Source organism: Ciconia boyciana, chromosome 3, assembly GCF_034638445.1.
Source record: "Ciconia boyciana chromosome 3, ASM3463844v1, whole genome shotgun sequence".
In the NCBI taxonomy this organism is placed as follows: domain Eukaryota; kingdom Metazoa; phylum Chordata; class Aves; order Ciconiiformes; family Ciconiidae; genus Ciconia; species Ciconia boyciana.
The window spans coordinates 25,675,228-25,692,757 of NC_132936.1; the positions used below are offsets into that span (position 1 = coordinate 25,675,228).

At 37.3% G+C, this 17,530-nt stretch overlaps 1 protein-coding gene across 1 annotated transcript in view; it reads right to left on the reverse strand.

The window, feature by feature from the left end:
* Positions 1-17,530, reverse strand: part of CSMD1 (CUB and Sushi multiple domains 1) — a 1,308,402-nt gene that overhangs the window by 1,065,526 nt on the left and 225,346 nt on the right. Inside the window, exon 2 of the mRNA XM_072855145.1 lies at positions 5,192-5,408. Coding sequence (XP_072711246.1) covers positions 5,192-5,408 — 217 coding nt within the window. The remainder of the gene's footprint in view (positions 1-5,191; positions 5,409-17,530) is intronic.

Here is a 17,530-nt window from a genome sequence, read left to right on the forward strand (position 1 = left end):
CTTTTTGCTGTTGGCAGAAACTAACTGTCAGCATTTAGCTGACCAGGTCATAGTTTACTTTCTTTCCTAAAATAGCTATGTGATATACAATTAATCACATTTTAGCCCGCTAGTATAAATTATTCCTCCTTCCTCACACTTTAATAGGTGAAAAAGCCAAGAAAAATCTCATTTAACATAAAAAGGGGAATGATAGTCATTGATAGGCATCTCTACTGGCAGAAACTCAGGAATCAATTTGCATAATCATACAATAATAGTCTTCCTTTTCTTGCAGATGTACAAAATATCAGATTATCCTGCTGAAATTATTCAATAATCTTGGTTTACAAACTTGAATACTAGCTCAGTTTCTGTTACTTTGTGCTGTGTTCTAGGTAAGCTTCAGCTGGATAAAAGGTGGCTATTATACTCATTCCTATACTGTTTTTTTCACAAAACCACCAGCTCACACACACAAAAAAATCCTATACATTGAAATCAACTTGTAGAAAATGATGTGCAATAAAAAGGTAAAAAAATTGACATATGACATTTTCATGGGGAAGGAAAAAAAAAAAGAAATAACAAACTGTAAACTGCACAAAGCTCCTGCTGCTGCAGTGTCAGCAGTTCTGTAGAAAAGTCAATCACCCCCTCATTGCTTCACTGTTCTCTTGATCTTGGAGAGAAGGAAGACAGAAATAATTTTCCAAAGAAACAAACAAATAATAAACAAAAACCAAAACCAAAAACAACCAAACAAACAAAACCAAAGATGAAATTTTAAACTGCATTGAATACATGATAAATCTCGGTTTGTTAAGATAAAAGAGGTTTAATAGTAAACAGGAGCCCAAACTTTAACTTCAGTGAACATTTTTTATCTCCATGCTTGGATTAGGAAGTGCAGAATACAGATATGGTTTATTGCTTGCTGGAGACAGGAAAAAGTGAATACTGTGAAGAATTCATATCTAATTCCTATTATTTCTACATGATTCAAGAAAGCAGAGGGAACATGTTACTATTTAACATTCATTGTATATACGCTTATCAGAAAAAGTTTGGTAAGCTTTATTTTATTACATGCTCTGTTAGCAACTTCCATCATTTGCATTACTGCTCCATTTAAACAAAAATGTTTATTTCAGCTAATACGAGTAATAACAAGCAGCAGCTATTATATTATTATCTAGGCTGCAGTAAACTAAATAATGCTTAGAAGGCCTGAGAAACCATGAAGGCAAGCAGACATTTTAAAATCACTTTCCAAATAATATATCATGTATGTCTGAAATAACTGACAGCTGCGTATACACACAACAAAAAATATTCATGTCTGTACATTTCTGTCTTCCCATCAGTGTATATAATTTAATTAGCAGCTTTTCTGTGTAAGAAAAAAAAAAATTGCTTGGAATCCATTTTTAAGACTTTTTCTGGACTGAGAGTTTGAATTGATTATTTGAAAAAGATCATTCCAGAGTATATTGCAGAGATCTTCCACAACTAACTCTTAAGTAAACTGAGTGTGTGATACTAAAAAAGTAACTTTTACTGACAGACACTGTAACACAGAGATTACAGCATTTACCATTTATATTTGACATAGCATTTATATTTGACATAGAAAAAAATGTGGAATCTCAGGCCATAAACTGAGATGAAGGCAATCGCACGTACAAAGTCTCAGTTCACCATGTTTGTAGCATTTGCAGTTCAAGGTCTTAACACCCCACTTACACGCCACCTCACCTCTTCAGCAACAGAGGTTTTGATACAGGTACTTCTATGTGCCCCGTCCTGTTAGGTTTCCTGAATAGGAGTTTCCTTATACCTCTCTATGAAACCCCTATTCAGGAATTCTGCATATAGTAAAAATACACTGTAACAAAACTTATGCTAAGATACCAGCCCTGAAATTACTTTTGAAATCCATAAACTGTTGAAATGTCTGTTTTGAATTCACTTGCTCATCGAAGGTAATATATCTATTGGCAGTACACAAGTCAACAGGTCAATACTGTCAGTTCACATCTGCCTATATGCTGAGCCTCTTCAGAGCTGGCCTGTGTCCCTACTCCCTATGTCCTGTTGATACAGTTCTCATTTCTATTCAAAAATATTACCATTTACTATTATATCTGATACATACAACAAAGAAAAAAGTCAAAATAAATATCTGCTAGCACCTGAACTACACTGAACTACTGAATGCAACTGTTACTGAGGGAAACTCACAAAGGAATACAACCAAGTAATAACTTTGTTGTCTCAGTTTACCACACTTGCATCTCTTCTTCACAAGAGTTTCATCCATATGAATTCTGCGCGCTGATGGTTAACTGAATATAACAAATGACAACTCCTTCACAATTTAAAACGCAAATAAAAAATACATTTTACATCTTTTCCCAGCTTAATTAGAATTTGGTTGTATTTTGAAATCTTTCCCCATCAACTGATAATGCAATACTTAAGCTTTACAATAAGTTTTTTTTCAATAACGTAGAACTGAGACATCTGTTTTGGTTATAATATATGGTGAAATTAATTATCTAACTTTATGTTTGTTTATACAATTAAGACTACAGTACCCCACAAAGCATTATCATGACAGGTGGCATTAGACTTAAAATTTCACTTTTCCTCTTTTATATATACATATACATATATATATGTATATACACATGCATATATCAAATCCTGTTTTGTGTTCTATGAACATTACGGTGATAAAAATAAATCAGCTGTAGCAATCTTTTTAAGGACAATTTTGGACCGCAGATCTCAGTAATTACACAGAATGACAGAATGCTAGTTGGGTTTTATCTAGAAAAATAGGAAGATGTAAAATAGCACTTTTTAGTGTCTTATCTTTTGTTTACATTGTTCTTCCTGCTACTATCTTACTTCTCAACCTCCTCATAACATAGCTTACAATAACCTATGATCGCTACCATCTGTATTTATCCCTTAAATCAGTATATGCTTTAATAATGCACTAACCAAAGAAGTTCATGTACAACTCACAACTACCTGTTTCTCTTTGTTTCCTCCACACAAACAGCTTCAAACAATGTATTCCTTTCCCTTATCATTTCAATGTATTTTATATATGTTTCTATTTCTTGGGTTTTACAATCAACTTGTAGTGAAAGTATCTTGGTGCACATTTGGCATACAAAAAGGTCCTTCAGGCAGCACAGTAAACTAGTTGAATGTACTATTAATTTTCATCCAATTTTGCTTTAGCAGCTGAAAAATACTATACAAAATATGGGATGAATATCACTTAATTATTATAGTTTGTGAAAGCTATATTGTAACAGCTATTTTTAAGGAAAACCTCCAGATTTTGCATGATGGCTGAAGAAATATAATTACCCAAAATCTAGTAATTTTTATCTATGAAAAAAAGCATACCCTGAAGCAGAAGTTCCAAGATGCTCTCTTGCATTTACATGCTGTCAGCTAAAAAAACAAGACTATAATTTTCCAATATCTGCTCAGTGAATTGTCTTGAACTTTGCAAATTGTAGAGGGGTACACCTGTGAATTTTCTTTGTGCAACAAAGGGTATGTCACAGGGTATGAGACGTGAATAGAAACCTGTCATTCAAATTCTGCTTTTTTAACCTCTGCATGCTGCAAAGCCAACAAATGATTTTTCTTTATAATACCATTTATAAAGGTAACTAATTGGCAAATACAAGCAAGGATAAATAAAATATCTGCTTCACTGTTGGAAGTTGGAAATTAAATCCTTGTTCTACTTTACAATGCAATTACAATGACTTCAGTGGGATCAAGATCATACTTAGGAATTTCTGTCTTCTATGCTCATACCCACAGAACATCAGTTGGTGCTCTTCCTTGAAACAATTTTCTACTAACAGATTAGTGCAAAACAAGCAGGCATGTTAGCTATTGATAATAAAAGCATTTGACTGAAAAAGAAATATTAATCCTTGTATAAAGGTGATACAAGTACTAAAGGTCAATTAAGTACTTAAATGAAGCACATATACTGTGCAACTCAAGCATCGGTAGCTGTGTACTACCTTCCAGTTTTCAAAACTTTTTGAACTAAGTTGACAATCAATCAGAACGTTGTTCTTGTCAAAAATACGTGATGATACCCACTAAAATGCGGAACAAATTGGTGATGTTCCCACATTTGCTTTAGCAGTATAATATAAATCAGCAGCATGTAAAAGAGTAATCACACAACAGAACTGACAGCGGTGTTTTACAGTGCTCCATAAATCTCATGCCTGAACAGAAAATGACAGAGTAGCACCGATAGCAATGTTTGCTTTCCAGCTCTGCAGTCCAGATCCAGCAAATGACCAAGGAATCCAAAACAAGACACCAGTGAAATTAATGCACCAAATTCTGAAGTTGTGGAAAGCTTCAAGATCAAAAAGCTTCCATAAAGCCTCTTTGTAACCTCAGTGGTATTTGGACATATAAGACACCCCAGTTTCTGACCTTTAAAGGTACTTATTTGCTTAATAATTGTATTTACTTAGAGATGCAGAAGAATTTCAGTTTTGGCAAAGTCAAACAATTTACAGCTCAACTCATCTGCAAGACAGGCAATAATCACCTGAAGGATTTAATCTGGCAAGCATTTCCAAAGGTTGCCTAACATTCACTAATGAGATCGTGCCTCTCACAAACTACTGTATCGCCCACCACTTCTGTGCCACATTTGGTGAGAGACCCTGGGACACTGTTAGCACAAGCAGCATACCCATCCTCTGCTTCAAATATTGTAGGCATGGCAGAAAAGTAAAGCATGATCTCAGTAAGTGTTCTTTCAAAAACTGGGGAGAGGTGCCTTCAGGAAGGGGTACCTGGGCCAAATCTGGATTCCGTCATGGGACAGATAAATAAAAATAAGCTACTGCAACATGGGATACTCCTGCGCTCAGGGCCTTTACCAAAACTGACCTTGAATTGTGCAAATTTTAAGTACAACTGATGCTACTGGTACACAAGCTAGGGCTATAAGGCTTTGAAACTTGGATTAACGTCTTTTGCTGTGAGATCTTGGGACACTGCTATCCCCTTCGCTGGGGAAGAACTAAGGAAACACAACGCAGTTGTAACACATAATCAGAACACATTTTCAGGAGAGAAAGAAAGAGGTAAAGAGAGAGAGAGAGAGAAAGAAATGAAGAAAGACGAAAAGGTACCTTACCTCACTTTTAAATTGCCTTGCTGTGGCTGTCCATCATAAATTGACAAAATATCAAAATCTTCCTCAAGGGCAAAAGTATGAAATGACAATTGTATCCTGTTACGTTCTCCTGTGATAATGATCCACGTGCAGTTGGCATAATTTGGATAACCATGAGGAAATCCAGGGCTTTCTATAGTACCATTTGGTCCCTGTACTAAACCTCCACAGTTCTGACCTGAAATAGAAGAAAGGAAAATAGATATTTTTGTGGTTTTCCCCTGCCCCAGTATATATTCTTACATGAGTAACTATATGTGAACTTAATTTTATAACATTTTTTCTATATTACAAACACCACATAAAATTGCATTTATACCATTCTTTCCTCTGGATTCAAAACCCCCACCGCTGGACTTTCTGAGACACCTACCATCTTTTTATGCAATGAATCATTATTTGAGGTTGTGTAGTATTAACAATGTATGACTTATTCATCCAAATGTGAAATTTAAGCATTAGCCTTGATGCCATAAATTCAACAGACTGACAGTTTTAATGTCAGAGTGTTCAGAGCTTTTTGGTGAATGCCATTTACAAAGTTTTTATATAAATACTAAAGTATTAGAGTTTCTGCTGTTCTGAAACATACTTTCAACACAGAGAGCAAAATATATGCACACATTTATTATGCAGTCTGTTGCAACCAACATTAAGATTTTTGTACTTTGAAAACAGCAAAATTTCTGTGGTATAACGTTTTTAGTGCCATGTGTATTGTGATCAGGCAAGTGTTAATTTTTTTTTTATTTAGGATTCTTAAAAAATAACACTAAGGGTTTACTCAGCAGGCATTTGTGTCTGGTTTGTATATCCCACAGACCTTGTGAGGGTATGGTAGCTCATAATGGGAAATCCTCAGCAAGAAACCTTGACTTACAGTGCACACTCTTGCTAATTTCCTACTTGATTTTGTTAATCCCACACACAATAGTTGTACTGGCTCAGAGCTGGAGAGAAGCGTTAATGAAATATTTGAACAGAGAAAAGTCTAAGGACATTCTGTGCACTGTAATGCTTGGATTATTACATGCATTTTAAACATTTCAGAACAAGTATAATCCCAGCATTTTATTGTTATACCTAAACCAGAAAAGCATTTCAGGCTGCAATTTTATTTTTAACTTCCCAGCAGTAGGTCTCTGAGACTGAATCTTTCAGAGCAGTGCTGTCAAATGCTTGTGGTTTCTAAATCTTAATAAAATGGATTTAATAAAAGGGATTTGCTGCTAAAACTAAAGAACTAATAAGCAATCATTTTCTACTAAATTTCAAATATAACAAAAACTCTAATGAAAAGATAAAAAGGCTATAGGGATTCAGGAGACCTTTAAAGTAAAAATCTTCTCTAGTATATCTACCAATTGATTCACATTACTTTAACAGAACATTGGTATTATTAAACATTTCTGAAGAAGGAACCTATCACACTATGAACTTAGCATGAAAGTTTCAGCTATGTACTGTTCACTGTAACTTGTCAGCATTCTTGCAGATGCTTTGCATTGTATTCCTCTTCCTACAACCACAGGGGAAATGTCATAGAAGTGTCACGAGCAATTTAAAATAATGTAATTACTACAGAAATAATGTTCTGAAAACAGAAAAGGAAAATCATAGTGACAGCCCACTACCCTAATACTCTAACAAGCTACTTCATGTCACCAACATCCAGAAACTGGTTTGTGTAAATCAAGTACCCCTGCAAGCCATGCTGCACAGCAGCTTTCCTACCACTGAGTGTGAAAGGTTGTTTTGAAAGAGGAGAGCTATCAAGTGCAAGTTAGCAATTTGTCTAAAATCTACCAAAGACAGAACTGCTTTTAGGAGCAGAAGTTTGTAATTCTGGTGTATAAAGAACATAATACACCATACATAATTGCATATGTACATGCAATATGTTAACTACATTTCTGACTTCCAGGGAGACAAATTAGCCCTGCAGACTCTTAGGGAACCCTAACAGCTGGCTTAAGGTAAAACTGAATATTGCTGGGGTAGTAAGTGAGCCCTTCTGCCTCCAAAATGGCCATAGCCCAGCAGCCTCCTTACAGAGCTGCTTGGTACCTGCTTGCAGAAGGTTTTGCAACTGTCAGTGATTGCTCCCAGTTTTATTCCAAAAGGTGTTTTGTACTCCTTACTGTGGATTCAAGTTATTGTGCATTATTCTCTTGGAAAATAAACAAACTCTAATGAGAAACAAGGCAGCCAGCACTTCACCCCTGTTTAACTTAAGCATTCTTACCACCCATAGCCCTTTCTTTCTCCAGTCTGCTTTCGCTCTTCTTTATATATATCCTTCCAGTTCTGAAACAATGCATAAACATGCTGCCTATTCACTTTGTACCCAAGAAACATGAGGCAAAGGAGAACCATAAAGGAAAATGGTTACTGCAAAATGCTATTTAGGTTTGCTCTTAATTTTATATGCATATATAAAAATACATACTTATTTACTTAGAGTTCAGTAAAAACCCCAATAAAAATCCTAGAATAAATTTAATACATGGTTAACTCCTAGCAATCTCATTGCTGCACACTGACAACTGCAAAGAGGTTCTCTCTTCTGAACTAAGCAATACTCAAAGAGACTTTAAGAGCTGTGCAGGCCCAGAAAACTGACATCCTTCTAGGTCTCTCCCTGCCCGGTTAAGACATGAAGCATGTTAACAGAGCAGAATTGGAAAAAAGGATCAGCTGCTATCTGTATAATACATATTTTGTCATTATATGTAAGTCTAAAGCCTTCAGAACTGTCAAATGTTACACCTCTGCCAAAGAGTAAATTCAGCATCAAATCACTTAAGAGAGATTCAGTAGGAGGATATACTTGGAGAGTAGGAATTAAGAGACTTCTGGGTGACAGGTGGCAGCAAATTAGATAGGAGTTGGCAATGCAATATCCCACAAAAAATGCAGTTTCTGACTGCAGAGACACCACAAACCAGTATGAGGACACTGATGAGATTAATTAAGAATATTCTGTTTCTTATGGGTGCCTTAATAGCACAAAGTGTCAACAAAGTAAAGAAACTGAACATACTGACAAGAAAATATTAAAAGAATATCAATATCAGCAGAGTTTAAGTAGTTCTGCTGGGCTGAATGTAAGCGCAGAAGAGAATACAGGCTGAATACGACTGAATATACCCTAAAAAGAAGATCTACACATACAATTCATTTTAGCCCTGGCCCTTGTGTCAAATCAAAAACTAAATGTTGCCATTTATCACAAGACGTGCAGTCATTGATTGAGTACAATATCAGTACGCTGAATTATTTTAATATTAAAGGTGCATTAGACTGCCAAAATTTTATTAGTATGACACCACATCGTTGTTTATATGAATATAAACTATGTTGTTAGCATTAATTTTCTGTCATATGTTGTCTGTAAGAAGATATTTCAGGACAGCTATTTCAACTTTATGATACAAAAAGTCTAATTTAAGGAAACGGACGCTCTTGGCTTGTAGTTGAAAATTATTTAGACTGATTTAAGCCTTTTTTTATCTTAGAAAGGTTCTTTGCATATCCTGTACCAGCTCTATTTGCACCTGCTCAGGCTCAACATTTCTCAGTTGTGACCCCTAGGTGAGAAAAAAAACTTAAAACACTGCAATTTCACCTTAAGCGCTGAGGTCAAATGGATGGTGGAATCAGTAGAATTTAAGTACTGCTTTGCCATAAGATTTTGAATAAACTTCACAAAATGCAAACTTACAAAATATTTTTTAAAAATTGGACCTTTATGTTCCTGGACCTTTATATTTATCACGACTATGTTTATCACCCCCCCACCCCACCTGCCTACCATTTACCAGTATCTAATAATTAGAACTAGCAAAGTACAGATTCATTGATTTTTTTTTTTTCAAGTTTTAAATGATTCTACAAGAAACAAGAAGAAAGACAAACACTTCTCTTCCTGTAATTCACAAGGTATTCTGTGGAACACTGATATATTTATACATATATACAGATGTATATGTATATGCATACATATACATATTTACATAGAAAGCATATTTGCAAGATATATGTATGAACAAACAAATCATAAAATGTGCCAAAACTAACTATAGTAAAGTCAGTGATGCTAAAGATATTTTGAACAATCATTATAATGAAAATGAAGTCACATTTACTCTTTTGTGACTGTGAGTAGCATCTTCCATTCTGCAACTACAGAGGAACGCAGCAACTAGTAGTGAGGCTGAGAAGAGATCTCTAGCTAGATTGCATCTCCCTCATTCTTGAAAGTAGATTCTAATATGAGTTGTGGTTTTATTGGTAAGTTTAATAAGTAAATAAGAACAGCTGTGCTCGGCCAGATCAAAGACTCATTCAGCTCAGTATCTTTTCTCCAACAGCAAGCCAAAGGAGGTACCTAGGAAGGGCTTCACCAGTAAACTTCCCTCCCCTTCAAGATCTGCGTCTCAGGGATTTCTTAAAAGAAACGCATTCCAGTAGACTCGTCTTTCTGTTTAATAGCCCTTGATTTCTTTTCCATGAACTCATACAGTCATCCTCTGAGTCTATACTAACTTCTAGCATCTTTAATGTATTGTAGAGGGAATCCTGAAACATGAAAAACCCTTCTTTGTGTTTGTTCAGAAGCTACCATCTGTTAGGTTCATTTGATGCTCCACTAAGTTTTTGTATGAAAAGAACATACAGATGATTCTTATGATGCTTTCTATGCCACTTACCATCTTATTGACCTTTATCATGTCCCAGCTTCTTTTTTTTCCAAGTTCAAAAGTTCTACTTTATATAGCTGTTCTTTGCACTAAAGCCATTTTATCACCTTTCTCTGAACCTTTTGCAGCTTTGTTACACCCTTCATGAGACAGAGATACCAGAACTTCTTGTAATATTGAAAATGTATACACATCATTTACACAGTGATATTTTTAATCCCTTTTCTGTTCCGCTACTAATTTGATCTGTTGTTTTGCTATGGTAAGCATTAGCTTGACATTTTTATAGGACTAGGTATTATAACCAAGATTCCTTTCCTCCAGAATTACAATGAGGCTAGAGCCTCTGTTATTTTACATGGAAAATTAGGATTTATTATGGGTTTTTTTCCTCTGTAGATTTCCTACAGTTTGTAACTATGTACATCACATCACATTCATCTACTCTGAATTTCATCAACTACTTCAACATTCCCTTACTTGGTCACATAAGGCCTTTTCTGGAATTCTTCACAATTGGTCCTCATCTTCATTAACTCATAACTTCCTATCATCACGGTCACATCACGGCTTAACCCCTTTTGCAGATCATTTATGAGTGTGCTGAACAACACGGATGCCAGCACAGATGTTTCTGCGATGCCATGGTGACTCCCTCCATTGTAAAAACTGGCCATTTTCTCCTATGTCCGAGGCACAACTTTTAGCCAACCTTTTAGCATGTACAGACTTTCTTATGCCCTACCTGATTTGTTTCCTTTACAGTCTTTACTGGGGAGCCTTTTTCAATGTCTTTTGGAAATTCTGATCACCTTTATCCACATTCAGGCTGACTTGTTCAGAGAACTCCAATAGGTTTGGAAAGCATAAAGTTTTAAAATAAAGCCTTGATTCTTCTTCAATATATCATATGTAACCATGTGTCAATCAATTATCTTCTTTAATATAGTTTCCTAACACAAGGTTCAGGTGTTCCAGCTTTTAGTTCCTTAACTCCCCTCGGTCCCATTTAAATATGGGCATCTCCAGTGAATTGAAGCTGGAGATTATATTAGCAGTGCAGCAATTTTTTCCTTGATTGTCTTTTAAACTCTAGATAACACATGGTGCTTGTGACATTACTGTTTATTTTGTCTGTTTGTTCCATAACCTGTTCTACCAATTTTTCAACTTTAAACAGATGCGATTTTCCACAAAGAACAGTTCAGGCATGGGAATAACAAAACATATATATCTTTTGCTGTCTTCATTAATCTTCCCTTTATTCTGAATATTGGCCCAGCAAGGCTGTCTTGCAGGCTACTTGCTACAGCTGTGTTCAAAAGAAGAATAATTTTTAGTTTTACAATGTTGGCCTGCCATGCTCTTGGACACTAATCTTTTATTTCCAGGAAAGCCTTCAGACAGGGCCCAGCAGCCCCTAAATCTTACTGGGATCTTGCTGATACATGTCTTCACCTACCTTGCCTTGGGATTAGCTCCCTCTGTCAGTCTGCACAAACAGCGCTAATCACTTTCTTTGCATACATAGCAGGATGAATCCCTGATTCCACCATCTCTCTTTTACCCTTGTGAGGCCTTAATTATAAAAGTCGATGGTTAGAGCCCGCACAGATTTTAAATTCTCTCTCCTGCACAGAAAATTCAAACGCACATCTCTCACATCCCCAGAGCGCCTCACGTTTGCAATTATGGCTCCTCTAACTCATATATGTGCACACTTGCGGGAACTTTGGTATTGCAGTAAGTATTAGCCACAACTTAAAAGACTTTGAGCAGCAAAGATCATGACAGCAATAGTTTTGCAAATATGACTTTTAACAAGAAAGGTAAAACCCAAATGTTCCTCATGATAGTGCAAAGATGTGTTTTACATACATAGAACAAAAAAGGTTTCCTCTTGAACTACAACAGGTAACTACAGATTTAAATTGTTGCCGCTGTCAATTGAAATGGTGGAGCAGTAGATAGCTGTATGAAATAAATAGGTGGTTGCACACCTTGTTGCAACCATCCCTTTTTCTTTTCTTTTGAATTTTGATATGCTACCCTTGTTAATGTCCCCTGAAAGCTACTGGCACTTCCTGCCTCCGCTGAGGCCTGCAGGCCCACGCCAGCCCCTGCCGCTGACTGGCTGTGCTCTGCACCGCAGCCTTATCGCTTCTTCCTCATTAGTATAACCTGAAGCTATCTTCTGACAATGTTACTACCCAATAAAATTGTTATTTCCTAAATTAACTTTAATCAAGAACAGAAACGTCAAGTGGTCAGAAGCAAAGGCACTATTTTCTGAGGACTTTTTTTAAACAGCATTTGGCTACTTCAAGTGTCGTTTAAAAATCAATTATTAAGTAAACCTCACAACACCATTAAAAGGCACTTTCCAAGGAATTAACCAAATCAGAAAGTACCAAGTTCTTTTTAATTTAGGCATCACTGAAGATTTATTCAGAACTGCAAGCCACCGCCTTTGTTGGCAAAACTGAAGTACACCCTGGCCGGCAGCGACAGCACGAAGATCTCACGAAGTGGCCACCTGCACCGCTCCAGCATCTGCTTACTGTGTCCGCCATCGCCTTTCAATGTCAGGGAGAACTGATGCCTCAAAGCTTCAATACCACAGATATTTAAACGTATTCAAGACAGTCCCAGCCCAATGTGAAATGCGAACAGTGTAAATTTACTCACAATGTTATGTTTTTGCAGGACCTGAGCAAAAATAGTTCATTTCAAGAGAACTTGTGAGAAATTGTTTAAAACTTATTTGATCTGAAATAATTAATAACAATCTGTTAGGTTATATGACAAAAAGCTCATCTGTGCACCCACAAAGGAGCACAGAGAGACAATGGCAGATGGCTAAGTCCAAGCACCACCCTGCCCCAGCTCCTCCCAGGCCCATCCCGGGAGCCATCAGCCCATCACAGGCCCATCTCCATATGGCCGGAGGAGCACAGGGGGCCCCAGGGCAGGTGGGAACCCAAAGTAAGGGCTCAGAGGAAGGGACGCCCTTGTCTGGGGCCTCCCAGGGCCATCCCAGGACAGCCTCAGCCCCAGTGTCCAGGTGTGACACCCACCACGATGGGCCAAGAGGAGCAGCTCCAGATCCCCTTCCAGACTGGGGAGGTTGCTGGGATGCCAGGGAAGAGTGTTTTGGGATTGCACAAGACTTATTATGGCATGTTGAGGGGAGGAGCCAGAGGTGGGGAAGGGGATGGCTTTGGATGATTTGGGGAGAAACAAGTGTGGTAAAATAGAGGAGCAAGGGGAAAAACAGAGCTGGCTGCATGTAAATAGTGGCCTGTCTGGCCGTGCCCCCACAGGGGTCGTGGGGGCCCACGGGTGGGTGGTGCCAGCCTGGGGTGAGTGCGGGCCAGGGTGCCAGCAGCTGGGCTGGACCGTGGGGCAGAGAGCGCGTGTGCCTGGGTGCCAGTGACTGGGGAGACCCCAGTGAGTGACACCAAGTGCCAGCCCCAGGTGGGACCAGGGCCAGAGCCTGTGTGTCTGCAGTGCAGCACCGGGAGCCAGCGCGGGTGTGTGAGTGAGTGTGCGAGTGCTGGCTGTGGTCCATCCGGATGAGCTGGCAAGTAGGTGACATGGAGGGGAAGCCAGGAGGGTTTCTCCAAGGATGAGACCACGGGGGGGTGTCTACTGGGGACCAGGGGAGCTCTGTGCACGGGCGGGTGGACCTCCAACCTGCTCAGCCAGAGAGGGGAAACAGGATGAGGCTGCTGGTGCTGCCTCAGTTCATGTTGAGTGCTGAGTGTGTCTGCCTCTATTAATCTGTGTAGCCGGCCATATGTATACATATGTATGCGGTGTATACGTGTGCTCTGTGTGCATTCGCCTACTGGGAAAAGCTGCTCAGCCTTGCCCCTGCCTGCATCTGGGGCACGGAGATGAGGCAGCCTCACCTCTGTCGGCTGCCAGATTCAACCCTTCCTAACATAATAAATTGCCTCCGAATCGTTAAATATTCTGTAGCTTGGCAGCTAAAGCTAAAAATAGATTAAAAATGGCAGCTACATTGCAAAATTTAGATTGATTTCCTTTAAATACAGATCCATTCAAACCCTGCAATTTTTGTCTGTGACCAGTCTAGGACCTTCATTAGGTCCATCTCACATGAGATGAACAGTTGGTAAATGCTAGAATGCATGTAATAACCTTAAATTCTGATGCAGACATTCGCAAAGTGACTGCAACTTCTTCAGTCTATAAAACATTTTAAATTCAGACCTTACTTCTAGCTGCAGGAGATATATTCATTGATTGTGTTGATGAAACAGAAAAGCTAGTGTTTTTAAAGTCTCAGTTTACTACTTGGACAGTCTGGCAATAGCTTTATGTGCAATTTCCTATGTATATTTAAGCCTTTATCCAGCACCCAACTGAAATTAAATTGTCCTGAAGGTTAAAGATTAATATTAGTATTCAGCAAGAAGTTCTGAAACAAATCCTGCCATAATGGTAGCTTTGCTGTGTACCAGAGCAAAACATCTTAATTGCTGGTATGTGGAAGTTTTTTCTGTATTTTAATGAAGTTCTCAATGCTGAAACGCATATTATACATCAGGCGTATTACGTTGCCATTACAAATTGAGAAAAAGATATTTCACGTTCCCTTTTCAATACTGGAATGTCCAAAAAGACCAATAAATCAGCATTCACACAAGTTAATGGGGAAATAAAATGCAGCAAAATATGTTTCTCTGCAGGAAAACATTTTTTTTAAAGGGCTTTTAATGCTTTTTTAAAAATCCAGTCTACAACACCATCAATTCAATGCCACTGGCTAGTAGAGACAAAAAAAATAAAAATACCATAATCGGTCTTTCAAGGCTAGAGCTTGACAGTCCTTCCTTCTGACAAAGCACTAAGTTCTTAGTTAAAAGCAACTAGATTATACGAAGTTGTTTTATCCCTTTTTCCTTCAAAAGTAATGATTTTAGCCCAGTAAAGCAAAGTTCTCCAAATTCTGTGTTCTTCCTTTGCATTTACTCCAATTGTTTTTAAGATTCATCAAAATGAAGGAAAGAAAATGCATTAAAAAGAGAGGAAAACAATGCAAGTTGTATACCAGATTTGAAATATGTAGGAGGTGGTGTTGAAAAAAGTTCTTTTACAGAGGGTAGGATCCTATCTGGTAAAACGCTGAGCTAAAGACAGATTTAGTGCTCTCTAAAACAAGACTGTTCTTCATAGATGCAAACTCATTCTGCAGATGGAGAACACTGAGGACACGGTGGATTTTATTTGTTTACTTTTCTAAAATAAAGTAAAATAAAATGAAGCTTTAGGTAAACATCACTATTACTGTTACAGTTGCTTAGCAACAGCTAGTAGAATGAGAAAGTATGGTATAGCTCAGGTAAATAAAAAGAAAGTGCTGATTTCATTGTTTGTGAAATACTGAGACAATAATCAAAATTCTTTTCTGAGCTTCACTGGAATAGGAGCAACTCAACTGTAGGCAACCTGCTCTGAAAAGAGGACTTCTTTATTTCCCTTCTGCCAGACTCTGCAACATACAGGATAACTGTCTGTACCAAATCTGATCACTTCAGTATTGTCACTCTGACTTTCATTTTTTATTGATGCCACTCTCCCAGACCACTTCACTGACAGCCTTGCTCACATATCAGGATCTTACAACAGGTATTTTTATTACCATCTTTGTCACTGAATGCCTACATCATGAGGCTGAATAATGTAACACAGTTCAAGCAGTTTGGTTTTATATTATTACTAAAAGAGCATATTGTCAAAAAGCCCAGTTCTGAAAACTGGGGAAAATCCATTTGTCTCATTGTAACTGCTCCATGACCATCTTCTACTTTAACTACCTTTTCTTCCCTGACAGTTACTACTTTGTGCATCATTTCTGTTATCCAGCAGACTTTCGAGCATTTTTCGTCTGTGTGTGACCACAGAATCAGTCCAGAAAAGGTTTCAAATTTGTTTATCTGTGCTACTTTAACTCATGCTTTCTTTGCATTTAAAACAGAACCTTTTAGTTCAGCGTGCTTTAATTACCAGTCCAGAGTCAACTGACATCAGCGGAGAAGGACAAATACTATCTTCCAAATTAGATTGCTAAGTGATAACTTGAGGAAAGAGAATGAGTGGCAATAAATTCTTCAATAGTCATTAGAGAAGTTTCATTTTCAAAGATGGACGAGTTATTTTTAGAATTGAATTTAGAAAGATCAGATGACATTACTTTAGATTTTAGTGTTAAAACAATCACCTTTGTTAATACAACTGCATTTTGCAGGAAGAATTTTAGCTTTCACATTAAAAAAATGGTATTTTACGGATCTACTTCAAGAAATCATGAAACATTCCTCTTGACAGATATCTGATTTCCATACACATAATTGTGCTTCTTATTTAGATTTGTATTTTATATAAATCAAAACATGGGCACTACTGTCCTATGCAACGCACATATAAGAAAGAAGAATTCTCCTATGAAAAATGAACAGTATAACACAGCAAACAATATTACAGCATTACCAAAGTTAAATATAATCAAAACACAGTTAGCATGACAACATGTGCATGTGTAAAATACGAATTTCATTGCACTTTTGATGTTAATAAATTTACACACACAAAGCATACACAACCTACGACATTCATTAACTTTACCAGGGTGGGAATGATGCAACAGACACATGTTCCCTGGACATTATGAACTCAAAGTACAGCTGCCTGAGACATTAATGACTGGACCTGAAATGATGTGTTCTAATAACCTTAACCACAGGAAATTTAGTACCTTATGTTTTGTATCTTACTGATATGTTTGCACAATATTAAAGTAATTACTGATTTTAATGGGGCAATGGGATGGAATGGAGGGTGATGCAGCTCCTGTGCCTGAGTCATGATGTCAGTAGCTGACATTTATGCATAGCAATATTCAGAACGGAGCAGCTAACCACCGTCTTGCAGCATCAATAACAAACACAATCGCGTGAGTAACTATAGGTGTGATTCAGCATTGTTCTGAATCCTTTGGCCTAATCTATGCCAATTCAAATGGGTGCCAAAATGCAGCCAGTCTGATTTGGTGCCCCCAGTTCATAATGGAGTAAATGACTAAAGAATAAGATATTTGTCTGTACCTACATAAGACCGAGTTTTGTTTCTCCCATACTAAATACAGTGTTTCAGTTTTACGTTTTCCATTGTGTATATCTCAAGCAATTATCTAGATTTGTAAGTAATGGCAAGTAATGTTGTGAACTGTGACAAAAATGCAATTAACATTTGCTTTAAGGTACAGCTGATTAGAATAACACTTTCTAAATAGTGCATATAGTATAAATATTTACTAATTAAACACATTCAGCCCATGCACATGATTCAGATAGGTTACAGAAATAAAAGCTTACACAATGAATTGAATTCAAATAAATTAAGAAACTTAAGATGATAGTACAAACTGGAACTGTAAAACATGCAAGAGGATATTTATGATATTACATACTTAAAGGAATTATTTCTCCTAAAAATGCAACACTTCATGAGATACTGTCCTTCTCAGAGCTGGTATGCCTATACTACATAATTGTTTCTTATAGAATTA